General features: G+C 37.7%; 1 protein-coding gene across 1 annotated transcript in view; it reads right to left on the reverse strand.

Annotated features, from left to right (window-relative positions):
- Positions 1-2,390: 2,390 nt before the first annotated feature.
- Positions 2,391-14,560, reverse strand: part of LOC126282060 (ras GTPase-activating protein 1) — a 143,692-nt gene continuing 131,522 nt past the window's right edge. Inside the window, exon 18 of the mRNA XM_049981500.1 lies at positions 2,391-4,000. Coding sequence (XP_049837457.1) covers positions 3,923-4,000 — 78 coding nt within the window. The 3' untranslated portion in view covers positions 2,391-3,922. The remainder of the gene's footprint in view (positions 4,001-14,560) is intronic.

The following is a 14,560-nucleotide window of genomic DNA, read 5'->3' on the forward strand; positions in this document are numbered from 1 at the left end:
TCCTGTTCTATTTTGACCGCATCACACATGCCATGTTGATGTTATAGTGGATATTATGTAGCACATTCGACAGAGGTATGTTAAAAAATAAAAAACAGTTTTTCACAAATAAAACCAATATGTCACCTGCTTCCAGGATACTTCATGTCGAAATAGTTCATGGGTGATCTGCTGGATGTGTGTCCAACAGGCACTCATCCGGTGACACAGCTTGTCTAGTCTTTTCGTGCTGTGATATGTCTCCTCCCCATAGAGGTGCATGATACAATTCTTTGGCTTCTCCTGGCAGACTTCATGGCAAAATAGTTCATGGGTGAACTGCTGGGTTCCAGTGCCCGTTAGACACCGGCATCCGGCAATTCACCCGTGAACTATTTTGACAAAAACAATGAATACAGTTAAAAAGCACCTGTGTAACTAGAGATGTCCACAAGGTGCTTTTTAACTAGTTATACTCAGTAATGCAAGGCACTTTTTAACTAGTTATACCTAGTTATGCAAGGTGCTTTTTAACTGTATTGATTTTGTCTGTGACAAACCTGATTTTATTTTTATTTTTAAGAAACCGATATGGAATATGCTACATAATATCCACTATAATGTCAACATGATATGTGAGATACAGTCATAATAGAACTGGCTGTATAACAACAAGGCTTTTTAAATATCAGAAGATGACAGTCTTAACTATTGAAACTCGTCATCAGAAATAAACATCTTGGATATTAAATTCTCTACAAAAGCAATTACAGATAACTCCTTCTTACCTCTATTTATGAGAAATTTCAAACATGTATATGCTTATGTGTATGAAAGGAAGAAAACGAATGGTTTTGGCATCTGAAATGAACTATTTATTATGAATATATTGCACAAATGTTATAATTACAGTCTCTATAACTGCTGATTTTTAAAGTACAATTCATTTGATTTCGTGTTTACAAAATTATTGTGTACAGCAAGTATACTTTTATGAAGTTAACTATTACAAATGCGATACCTAGTTCTAATGAAGGTGTCCTGCCTCCACCACAAGGCTAATTCTGAGTTCATAATGCTTATTGACTCAAAAGTATAATATTTATGCTGTTACAAATAAGACAACAGATGAAGTTCTAATGCACTGCAATAAAAAGGCAATCTCATTTTTCACATCACAAAAATAAGTTTGTACTTTGAGACCACAAAATATTCTGGTCATGTATGTTCCATGTACTTGTCACTGTTCCCAAAAGCAACTTGTTTACTCTCCTATATCACACAGAAAATCATTTAGTTAGTAAATAAATCAACTGTGTAATATATATGACATCTATTATTCCCCAGTGGAGTGAAACACTCCAATTTCCAGCCACAGTCAGCACAAAACCTGTGATTCCATGATTTGTATGAATGCCTTTATACACAGCTTTTCTGCATCAAAAGCAAAATACTAATTACTTTCAAAATGACAGCTTAGGCCTGTTACAGGAATTAAGTGGTGCTACCCAAAAGTTCTGGGACATTCACTACTAATGAAAATTACTTACCCTAATTTTCAGCTTCCTCTGCTTAGGTACATTTACAGTGACTCACTTGATCTTCCACATATTCATGCACTTTGGAGCCCTGCTCTGTAGCTCCTTTGATGAGCTCTCTAGTGTGCTGCAATGCCTGTTGTGTTTCTATAACGTTTTTAAATGAGAAAAAGCTGTGCAGGGAAAAGCAGAAATTGTGAGGGAGACCTTGCTATTGTGGAGTAGCCTTACTGGATGGTCATGTGCTATGTAGCTTTTAAGGATCTGATGATAGGAGACATAATGGATAACAGAAGCTATGCATGCAACTTTTCATAGTATAAAGATTTACAACAAGCATGGTCTCTATTTTAATCCCTTGAACTTTAGGTAGCATCTTATTCATCTTTATGGATCTGAGAAACACATCCGTTCACAGAATCATAATGATTTTTGTAAATTACTGGGCTGATTCTTTTAAATAAATGGAACAATTCACTGATATTAGAATGTCGCAAAAGAAATGACAAGATCATAATCTGAATTTAAAGTGTGAGAAACATTATCTAATCCCATGTCCATGGAAGACAAATACAATACTTATGAAACTGTTTACGTAAAATGTCTACTAATGAAAATGCTTCTTCCAGTCTCTTCTTGTATAAGAAGTTTCTGAAGCATTTCCTTCTTAAAAAGTTCACATGCTTATGTTCCTATAGTAAATCTAAAATATGCAGCATTGCAAAGGCAAGAATTCGAACTTTCAGAGCATACTTAGCATGTGGGCTACCAAACCACATGTCTTTAACGCCTATGTATCACCAAGTCTATCAGTAAATACAATGCACACAGTTATAGTGCTGTAATTTCAGTTCAAACACTAAAATGGAGCAGTGAATTCACAATGACTTTTTTTTATTACAAAGAATGAAGTAACTGTTACATCTGTATTATGCTTTTGTCCACTGGAAGCAAAAGACAAGGTACCTAAAATACAAAAAAATACAAAAAAAATATTTATGTAGGTTCCAGGACTACACCGTCAGTGGACACAAAATATTTATGCTGATGGTAATATAATGGATTCACAAGAGAGATGTCACAGCTTTACAGTATCACTTTGAGCAATAATACTAACAACTGATCTTTTCAATCAGATTCAGTCAAGAGGTGTTCTGTTATTTCACAACTGCTTTACATGCTCCATGACATAATGGAAGATGATTTATCACATATTCAAGATATTTTCAGAGTTTCAACTGCAATTCACATTTGTCATTTAATATAATGACAGCACTAAATTCAGAAACAACAATTCAAATGGTTTCAGTGACTGAGGGGAAACGGCTTCCTAGAAGTAAGAAATTTCTTATAAACCATTGCTGCTGATATAAGTAATTGAGTCACTATTGTAATAATTAATGCCCTGTAACAATATATTCTCCCTGTCTTCTCCCATTCTTTCTTCACTCCCCTTCTCCACCTCCTACCTACTGTTTTATGTCTGCTGCACGGTATACACGCATTACCGCCTTCCCTTTCCCCTTCCTTCTTTCCACACACAAAACATCTCACTGTAATGATATTTTGGCTTGTTTTTAAGTTCATCAGTGCCTAATATAACTAGCAAATTTTATTCAAAGGAAAAACTACTCAATCAGGCCTTCCTTATAATGATATCCTCTTTTTTTATCAAAATAGTATGAAAATAATTGTATACCAGTTGTTCTTTATTATGTACAACTGATATTTGATTCAATTAAAAAAACTACACAAGGAATTGCTTTATACAGATCACATTGATGTATTGTAAAATTTCATACATAAAAAAGACAGTTAACAAAGATGTAATCACTAGTTCACTGGAGATTATTTTTCTTCAAATGAGCTAAGCTATATAATTTTTCTGTACAAAATGCACAAGGTAAAATGCATCAAAATATTTACATTACTGTTACATTCAAAATAGTTTTCATTCGGTTCAGACAGTCACTACGAAACATATAAATATAAAAATTAATCTCACTGTAATAAAAAAGATTCATCACATACTTATGCGAACATATATCTACTTTAGTCGAAGGTGTTCAATCGAATCGCTTCATTCATCCGTGTGTGTATACAAACTAAATATCTAGGAATTAAGTAACAGTATAGTACTGTTGCCTTCCTGATGAGTACTCTTTGTGCTATATTGTTCATTTCAAATATATATTAGATAACAATATCTAACACGATCACATAACCTGAGTATATTCGTCCTGGCAATTGAGAAAAGCGATGCAAAAAGTTTCTTACTCTTCAGCCACAACTATTACATCTTCAACAGTCCATAGTCTTTCCTCAGAATGTCCTACTCAAATGCCAAAAGCAGAATGGCACATAGACTCACTATGGGAAACTGGATGTGCCTCCTGTTGAAACAACTACCTTATCATTTCCAGGTACTTTTGTTTGTGCTTACTCAGCATTTCTGTGACAGTGACTAGTTTCTTTAGGGTAACCTGGAAAGAAATTGAGTAGATAAATTGTTAAACTGTTTCACACATCGGTTTTTCTGTCAGTAGTTCAAAAAATTAACTGCACACAAAGCAAAACATATGTAAAAATAAAGCATGTCAAGAGGGAAAAACAAAAAAAAAAAAAAAAAAAAAAGAAATTATGTCTCATTTCTTGTTATCCAGAATTTGCAATTATTCCAAGTACCAATAATATTCAAGGTGATGGCTCAGAGTGTTTGTGATATGGCCCAAACTTGCAATTTCTGTCAACATCCAGGGTGCCCTAGTTAAAGTTCCAGCTTCAAAATGTTGTAAAAAAGAGAACCACTCCTCAGAATCACGTCAAATTTGCTTTTTAAATTATCCATGACATTTTCCCCTGCATCAATAATACACTGTTCAACTGTTCAAACAAACAAATAAAAAATGAAAATTTTACAAAGAGATGGCACTGTATGCATCAGATTATGCACACAATACACGAGACACCCAACATAATTATCTCTATGAAGGGTGGCATGCTGCATGTAAAGCTCTTTTACAAAAATGGTGACTGTGCTCCAGTAGCCTTGCAGAAGTTCCAGACACTCAAGAGCGCGAATAAAGGGGTTGGTCCAATGTCTGATAAGGGCCAATAGAAAATGATTACAACATGTGAAGAGACACGTTCTTTTGAAGTGCAATATGGCAGGAGGAGGAAAGCAGTTGATCTGACATCTGTTAAGGATGTAGCCACAGTGCAGGGGTCGAGCAGTGGTATGCAAAGGTGTAGTGCATGGGCAATTGCCTGAACATTGGACTTGCCAGCGAGTACAGTGCATAAAAATCTCATGAAACATCCTGCACTGCTATCCATACAAAATCACCCTGTACAGGAGTTGCTTCCTGCTGAGCTGCTAGCAAGAAGAACGTTCATTCTGGGATTTCTTGCTCGCATGGAAGTCGAAAATGAATGGCCATGGAACATTCTGTGGACAGATAAAGCACATTTCCACCTCTGAACTGCAAAGGTCACTGTGATGCTTGTTGACAGCATTGTTTATTGAAGAGCTGTATTTTTTCGAGGAAACGAGTCCTGCAGATCCTGTTACTTGTACCCTCAGTGCCAAATGCTGTGCGAGTCCTCTGTGCACCAACATCACTCCAATTCTTCAACAGCATGCATGTATAGATAGTACCCATTTATGCAAGATGGCATCCATCTGCACACTGCCGAGGCAATTCGGAAATGATACAATTACCAGCCGTCATTTACCTACAGCAAGGCCGTCCAGATCATCTGATATTAATCTGTGTGACTTCCAGCTGTGGTGTTATCTGAAAGACGATGTGTTCAATGCTCCAATTATGAACACAGCTGAATTGACAGTGCACATTGTGCAACATATTCTAAATGTGACCTCAGACACTCTGACCTGTTTGGAACATACTGTTTCTCAATTTCAACACGTGGCAGAAAATGATAGACAGCATATAAAAAAATGTCTTGCACCAGTCTCACCACAGTTTTGTTTTTAAAGTGTTTTTTTGGTCCCAGGACAATTAAAAACCAAAATAATTTTGCTTTTTATGTGGCTTTTGTATCCAGGACAATTAAAAAGCAATGTAATTTTGCTTCTTAGATGGTTTTCGGACCCAGGACAATTAAAAACCAATGTCTTGATTTTATCTGTTTTTGGCTTCAGGACAATTAAAAACAATTTTTTCCCATGCAATGCTGAACAACTTCATCGAAGTGTTGGCTGTAGAACTTGTCAGTTGTGTGCATTGATCAGTATGCATGGTGTAATGTGCGACTCAAATCACAGTCATCGTACTGCAATTCATCTGTGGTTTGTAGCCAACCCCATTTACTTTTTTTTTAGTTCCATAATGTTCCCCCTGGTGTCAACAATATGCTGTTCAAAACTGATGTCATTCTAAGGAGTGGTTCTCTTTCTACAGCATTCTGAAACTGAAACTTTAAGTATGGACACACTGTATTGTTATAATTTACCAATTGTAGTCAACTGTGTCTAAATGTAACATTCTATGGTGTGCTAATAAATGCTAATCGTGAATACTGTGCAACTAACTTCAGCTTTATGATTGAGGTATGTTGTTTTCATTTTGAAGTATTGAGGGACTGCATATAAAGAGACTTCTACAGAACTTATCAAGTTTTAATCTCCCTATCTTCCTCCGCCGCCCCCGCTCCCCCTCCCCCGTCTCCTAACAGATCATTAAAAGTAACACAGTGAAAAAATAGGTAATATACCAACCCCTGCCTGTTCAAGGCATCTGGCTGTAAATCATAACATTTAGTATGAAAAACAGATTTTCTGGAATCAGTGCCATACTACAACAGTGGAAATAATGGAGCCAGAGAAAGCTGAGGAAATTACATCCTGTTGGACCTCCTTTTGCTGGCCATAGTGCAGCAACTCGAGGTGGTATAGACTCAATGAACCGTTGGAAGTCATCTGCAGAAATACCAAATCATGCTGGCTCTATAGCCGTCCATAAGTGTGACAGTGTTGATCGTGCAGTATTTTGTACACAAACTGACCGCTCAATTACGTCCCACAAATGTTTGATGGGACTCATGTCAGGTGATTCTGAGAGGCTGAATCATTTGCTCGAAATATCCAAAATGTTCTTCAAACTAGTCATGAACAGTTGTGGCCCAGTGACATGGCATGTAATCATCCACAAAAATTCAATCATTGTTTGGGAACATGAAGTCCATGAATGGCTGCAAATGATCTCCAAGTGGCAGAACATAACCATTTCCAGTCAATGCTTGGTTCTGTTGGACCAGAGGACCCAGTCCACACAGTGTAAACACAGCCCATGCAATTATGGGGCTACTACCAGCATGCACAGATCTTTGTTCACAACTTGGGTCCACGGCTTTGTGGGGTCTGCACCACACTCGAACCCTACCATCAGCTCTGGCCAACGGAAATCGTGACTCAACTGACCAGGCTACAGTTTCCCAGCCATCCAGGGTCCAACAGATATGGTCAAAAGCCCAGGAGAGGCGCTGCTAGCAATTCCTTACTGTTAGCAAAGGCACTTGCGTCGGCCATCTGGTGCCATAGCACAATAACGCCAAATTTCGTGGTACTGTCCAAGCACATACATTTGTCGTATGTCCCAAATTGATTTCTGTGGTTATTTCAAACTGTGTTTCTTGTCTGTTAGCAATAACAAACCTACGCAAACGCTGCTGCTCTTGGTCATTAGGTGAAGACTGTCGGCCACTGTGTTGTCTGTGGTGAGAAGTAATGTCTGAAAATTGGTATTCTCAGCACACTCTTGACAGAATTCCATAATGATTTCTGAAATGGAATGTCCCATGTTTTTAGCTCCAACTATCATTCCACATTAAAAGTCTATTAATTCTCATTGTGTGGCCATAACAGGATGTACATGTGGACAACAGGAAAAAATTTCCAGATTTCCCAGTTAAAAATACACTTTTTTCCCAGGTGAAAATACATTTTTTGTATGTTGAGTGACAGTACATTTTCCCTCAGAAGTGTAAAACTTATCAATTCTTTGAATGGTTAAGGTTTTATACAACAGTGTAGAACTTTTCAGCATTTTAGTTAACATTCATTGGGAGGAAGGATGAGGTCGTTTTGAAAAGGTCTTTGATGTGCAGCAGCACGTACACTGCATTTTTTTTTTTTTAAATTGCCCTGCATATTTTCATGTTACAAAAGTATATATTCGAATTCCACCAAACACAGCAAGTTAGTTTCCAAAGCATCAAAATTTAGATTGTGATGTGCTTTTGTAAGCCAGTCGTATTTTATGTAACATGATCTTGCAAGCTGATGATATCAGCTATTCATAGCATAGGACATGGGATGTAGTCAGCCATAGCAACATTACTGTTAAGTAGCATGAACATACAAATAGCAAAAGTTAATGGTTCAAATTAATATACATAGTATAGCTATAAGAAAAGCTAAGCTTTTACATATAATACTGGAATTTTTTTTAATTTTTTTTTTTTGCATGTGTTCCACTTTGAGATACACCAGACAAATGTGCCAGCACCATTTTAAATAATGACATAAATGTCTGGACTTCTGAGCTTGAAAGTCTTCTAAGTGGCTGGTCCTCAAGATGTTAAGCTTTAAATGAGAATCAAATGTTCTGTGATTTAAGAAATTTGAAGCCCGGGTGCAGACATAACGTAATTTATCTTACAAAAAATGAAATTCATTTGTAAGATTTTCCCGCAACCTGTTAAAATTCGTTTCAGCAGTTGTCAGAGAGCACCAGAAAACACCATTACTGTGTGTGCGCAGCTATGATGATGTAGGAAGCCCATATGTTTGTACGTATATAGCATTAAGAGATCTTACATTACGTCATACACAAAACAGGACTTCAGAGGATACTCCAAGAGCACCTGAATTTTGTAAATCATACTAAAATGCACAATTTGGCTTAAAGCAGACATTCATATGCCCAGATTCACAAAGAAGTAAGCCCCAACCTGATATAAAGCTTTTCAGTGTGGTTTTTAGGGTGCAAATTTTCTTGGAGTATGTGTACCACATTATCTCATGTTTGGTTCTTTATTACGGCATAACGCCCTGCTTGCCTGAAGATAAAAACATACGCCTCAAATTCAGCAAACAGTTGAAACTAGCCAATAGAATTTCAAATAAATTTACTGCCTCTATGGTAACGATTAATAAAAACCAAATTTCTGAAGGAAACTGACAAAAATAACTTCATTGTCCTGCAAGGCAATTAATGCCTGACTGCCAAAAACCTAGAAATAATTTTTTTAAGTGAGCACTGTAAACAAAGGGGAAACAGCAATCTCACTAAATGTAAACATGGGTGATGTGGACATTACTACCCCCCCCCCCCCCCCCCCCTCAAATAAACTCTGACTGCTCTGTGCATGCACAACTCTGTCAGCTTGGGTGCACCAAAAAAAATTTCCCCGATAGCATCTGGCTGCTTGTTGCTACTGCTGGTGTGGCTAACAGCAACACTTCAAGTAGCCAGAGGTGGGAGAGGGTACTGCTCATATGTGACTTAACTGTGCATGTGCATCAGCCTACAATCAACTGCTCAAATGAATCTAATCTGAACCGTTGTGACATCATGCTCATTGGAAGCAGTCTGTTGTTATGAAGTCTTCAGCCTAAAGTCTTTGAAACATTTCACTGTTGCCAGACGCTTGTGTGTGCACTGTGTTTTGTTGTTGAAAATGGCACATTTCCTTTGCAACCTAAGTTTTATTTTGGTTTTTTCCCGTTGTTTATGTGTTATTACTGCAACATTATTCTCCAGTAATGGGCTGAAGTGAAATTCTTTGTTAGAGTATCAATTCGTACCAGTCAAAACAACAAAAATTTAACTTAAAACTAAAACAATGAAAAATTCCCAGAATTCTTAACAATTCCCGTGTTTTTCCTGGTTTCCTCACAGATGAAAAGATTATATAGTTTTTCCTGGATTTCCCAGGGTATATACATTCTGCGTAATCACATCAGAAACATTTTCACATGAATTACCTGAGTACAAATGACAGCTCTGTCAATGCACTCCTATTTCATACCTTTTGCACACAGTACTACCACATTCTGTGTATGTGTACATCTGCTGATATTATAAAAGTTGTAAACAATTTTTTAAATTCTAGAACTTTGGACTGCTACTGGTTAAAAAACGCTCAGTCTCCACACTATTAACTTTTATTTTTAATACATGTGTAGAGTTTAGAGTATTTATGGAATCACTCAAGTTATCAAAAGTTATCACAGTTTTTTTAAAAAAGCGTCAAACAAATTCAATTCCCCAAAGATACAGAGCAGTCTCAATTGGGCCAATATGTTCAAAGATATCTGAGCCGCTGCTATACACACAAATAAGCAGCTACTTTGAAAAATAGAATCTCCTATGTGACAATCCCTCCCCATGAACCATGGACGTTGCCGCTGGTGGGGAGGCTTGCGTGCCTCAGCGATACAGACAGCTGTACCGTAGGTGCAATCACAACGGAGGGGTATCAGTTGAGAGGCCAGACAAACGTGTGGTTCCTGAAGAGGGGCAGCAGCCTTTTCAGTAGTTGCAGGGGCAACAGTCTGGATGATTGACTGATCTGGCCTTGTAACGCTAACCAAAACGGCCTTGCTGTGCTGGTACTGCGAACGGCTGAAAGCGAGGGAAAACTACAGCCGTAATCTTTCCCGAGGGCATGCAGCTTTACTGTATGGTTAAATAATGATGGCGTCCTCTTGGTTAAAATATTCCGGAGGTAAAACAGTCCCTCATTCGGATCTCCGGGTTGGGACTACTGAAGAGGATGTCATTATCACGAGAAAGAAAACTGGCATTCTATGGATCGGAGTGTGGAATGTCAGATCCCTTAATCGAGCAGGTAGGTTAGAAAATTTAAAAAGGGAAATGGATAGGTTAAAGTTAAATATAGTGGGAATTAGTGAATTTCGATAACAGGAGGAACAAGACTCTGGTCAGGTGAATACAGGGTTATAAACACAAAATCAAATAGGGGTAATGCAGGAATAGGTTTAATAATGAATAAAAAAACCTGAGTGCGGGTAAGCTACTACAAACAGCATAGTGAACGCATTATTGTGGCGAAGATAAACACGAAGCCCATGCCTACCATAGTAGTACAAGTTTATATGCCAACTAGCTCTGCAGATGACAAAGAGATTGATGAAATGTATGATGAGATAAAAGAAATTATTCAGATAGTGAAGGGAGACAAAAATTTAATAGTCATGGGTGAGTGGAACTCGATAGTAGGAAAAGGAAGGGAAGGAAACTTAGTAGGTGAATATGGAATGGGACTAAGGAATGAAAGAGGAAGCCACCTGATAGAATTTTGCACAGATCATAACTTAATCATAGCTAACACTTGGTTTAAGAATTATAAAAGAAGGTTGTATACATGGAAGAAGCCTGCAGATACTAGAATGTTTCAGATAGATTATATAATGGTAAGACAGAGATTCAGGAACCAGTTTTTAAATTATAAGACATTTCCACGGGCAGATGTGGACTCTGACCACAATCTATTGGTTATGAACTGTAGATTAAAACTTAAGAAACTGCAAAAAGGTGGAAATACAGTAGAAGAACGGGTAGCTTTGAGAGATGAAATAGTGAATGTATAGGATCACGTAGGTAAAAAAACATGAGGGCTAATAGAAATCCTTGGGTAACATAAGTGATATTGAATTTAATTGATGAAAGGAGAATATACAAAAACGCAGTAAATGAAGCAGGCAGAAAGGAATACAAACGTCTCAAAAATGAGATCGACAGGAAGTGCAAAATGGCTAAACAGAGATGGCTAGAGGACAAATGTAAGGACGTAGAGGCACATATCACTAGGGGTAAGATAGATTCAGCCTACAGGAAAATTAAAGAGACCTTTGGAGAAAAGAGAACCACTTGCAGGAATATCAAGAACTCAGATGGAAACCCAGTTCTAAGCAAAGAAGTGAAAGCAAAAAGGTGGAAGGAGTTTATGGAGGGTCTATACAAGGGTGATGTTCTTGAGGAAAATATTATAGGAATGGAAGAGACTGTAGATGAAGATGAAATAGGAGATACGATAATGCATGAAGAGTTTGACAGGGCACTGAAAGACCTAAGTCGAAACAAGGCCCCGGGAGCAGACAAATTCCATTAGAACTGCTGACAGCCTTGTGAGAGACAGGCCTAACGAAACTCTACCATCCAGTGAGCAAGATGTATGAGACAGGCGAAATACCCTCAGACTTCAAGAAGAATAATATAGTTCCAATCCCAAAGAAAGCAGGTGTTGACAGATTTGAATATTGCCGAACTATCAGTTTAATAAGCCATGGCTGCAAAATACTAACACAAACTCTTTACAGACTTATGGAAAAACTGGTAGAAGCCGACCTCGGGAAGATCAGTTTGGATTCCGTAGAAATGTTGGAACACGTGAGGCGATACTGACCTATGACTTATCTTAGAAAATAGATTAAGGAAAGGCAAACCTACATTTCTAGCATTTGTAGACTTAGAGAAAGCTTTTGACAATGTTGACTGGAATACTCTCTTTCAAATTCTGAAGGTGGCAGGGGTAAAATACAAGGAGCGAAAGATTATTTACAATTTGTACAGAAACAAGATGGCAATTCTAAGAGTTGAGGGACATGAAAGGGAAGCAGTGGTTGGAAGGGAGTGAGACAGGGTTGTAGCCTATTCCCAATGTTATTCAATCTGTATATTGAGCAAACAGTAAAGGAAACAAAAGAAAATTCGGAATAGGAATTAAAATCCATGGAGAAGAAATAAAAACTTTGAGGTTAGCCGATGACACTGTAATTCTGTCAGAGGCAGCAAAGGACATGGAAGAGCAGCTGAACGGAATGGACAGTGTCTTGAAAGGAGGATATATGATGATCATCAACAAAAGCAAAACGAGGTTAGTGGAATGTAGTCGAATTAAAGTAGTAAATGAGTTTTGCTATTTGGGGAGCAAAATAATTAATGATGGTCGAAGCAGAGAGGATATAAAAGGTAGACTGGCAATGGCAAGGAAAGAAATTTGTTAACATCGAGTAAAGATTTAAGTGTCATGAAGTCGTTTTGAAAGTATTTGAATGGAGTGAAGTCATGTATGGAAGTGAAACGTTGACGATAAATAGTTTAGGCAAGAGGAGAATAGAAGCTTTCGAAATGTAGTGCTACAGAAGAATGCTGAAGATCAGATGGGTAGATCACATAACTAATGAGGAGATATTGAACAGACTTGGAGAGAAGAGAAATTTGTGGCACAACTTGACTAGAAGAAGGGATCGGTTGGTAGGGCATAATCTGAGACATAAGGGATCACCAATTTAGTATTGGAGGGCAGTGTGGAGGGTAAAAATTGGAGAGGAAGATCAAGAGATGAATATACTAAAGAGATTCAGAAGGATGTAGGTTGCAGCAGGTATTGGGAGATGAAGCAGCTTGCACAGGATAGAGTAGCATGGAGAGCTACATGAAACCAGTCTCTGGACTGAAGACAACAACAACAACATGTAACAATCAGTTTGCTTTTTGCCAGGGGAGGAACACAACAGCAGCTGTTGCAAAAACTGTGGGTCAAACTTCAACAGATATTGAAGAGAAAGTCGTGGTATCACTGCTATTATGTAGCCTGAGCACCTGATTGCATTCATGTCGACAAACTAATAAGGAATCTGGAGTTTTATTGGGTGCGTGGAAGTACATGAACTATGATGCATTCTTATTTAAGCAACAGAAAGCAGTCAATCTCAGTCAGAAATGTAAATCCTCCTTAATGGAAATCAGCACAGGTGTTCCAAAAGGATCTATCTTGGACTCTTCTTCACTGCAGCAATCAATGATTTGCCCAACATCTCATTCTGTCATATGCTATGCAGATGATACAACGCTACTTACCACACATCACAGAATCTCAGATCTGAACAGGATAACTTGGATACAGCCTTGTAGTGGTTTGTAGCTAATAAACTCCCATGTAATCCCGATAAAACCCAACAACTCCTAATGAGAGCATCTATTGAAATAGAAAAGAAGCCAGTAAAACTTTTAGGTATTTACATTGACTCCAGACTCCACTGGGAAGAACATATCAATCACATATGTGAAAAATATATTAAAAACAAAGATTCCAAGACTTACCAAGCGGGAAAGCGCCGGTAGATAGGCACAATAAATAAAACACACAAAAACACACACAGAATTTCGAGCTTTCGCAACTGGCAGCTGCTTCGTCAGGAAGGAGGGAAGGAAAAGGAAAGATGAAAGGATGTGGGTTTTAGGGAGAGGGTAAGGAGTCATTCCAATCCCGGGAGTGGAAAGACTTACCTTAGGGGGAAAAAAGGATAGGTATATACTCGCGCGCACGCTCTGTGTGTGTGTGTGTGTGTGTGTGTGTGTGTGTGTGTGTGTGTGTGTGTGTATGTTTTATTTATTGTGCCTATCTACCGGCGCTTTCCCTCTTGGTAAGTCTTGGAATCTTTGTTTTTAATATATTTTTCCCATGTGGAAGTTTCTTTCTATTTTATTTACATATGTGAAAAAAAATATATAACCTCACTTTGAAGGTAAGGAATTTAGTGAGGTTGGATTACCTTAGGGTGACATACTTTGGACTATTCCAGTCACATATGTCATATCAGCTAATTGTAGAGGGGACACTCCACTCACATCAAGATTATTTTAAAAATAAGAGAAGTAAGTCCTACATATAATGTGTGAAACAGGACACATGGAGCACTGCAGTCTTCTTTTTTTCAAGGCTCAGAATACTCACAATTATAAATTTATACTTTTGTGTGTCTGTGCTCTGTGTTAAAAATAATATTTTAGAATTTGCTGCTAGGGGAGAAACTCATAAACACAACACCAGTGATAAGGCTAATTTAGATACTCCCAGACACAGGTTAGCAAGAACTGGAAATTCTCACAAAGTGAACCTACTCAAAATTTCTACAAAGTACTCATCTATGTTTGCTCTATGTATCTCAAAATTTTTAGGATTAAATGGTACAGCTGGCTATCAGATGA

This window comes from Schistocerca gregaria, chromosome 7 (assembly GCF_023897955.1).
Source record: "Schistocerca gregaria isolate iqSchGreg1 chromosome 7, iqSchGreg1.2, whole genome shotgun sequence".
Classification (NCBI taxonomy): domain Eukaryota; kingdom Metazoa; phylum Arthropoda; class Insecta; order Orthoptera; family Acrididae; genus Schistocerca; species Schistocerca gregaria.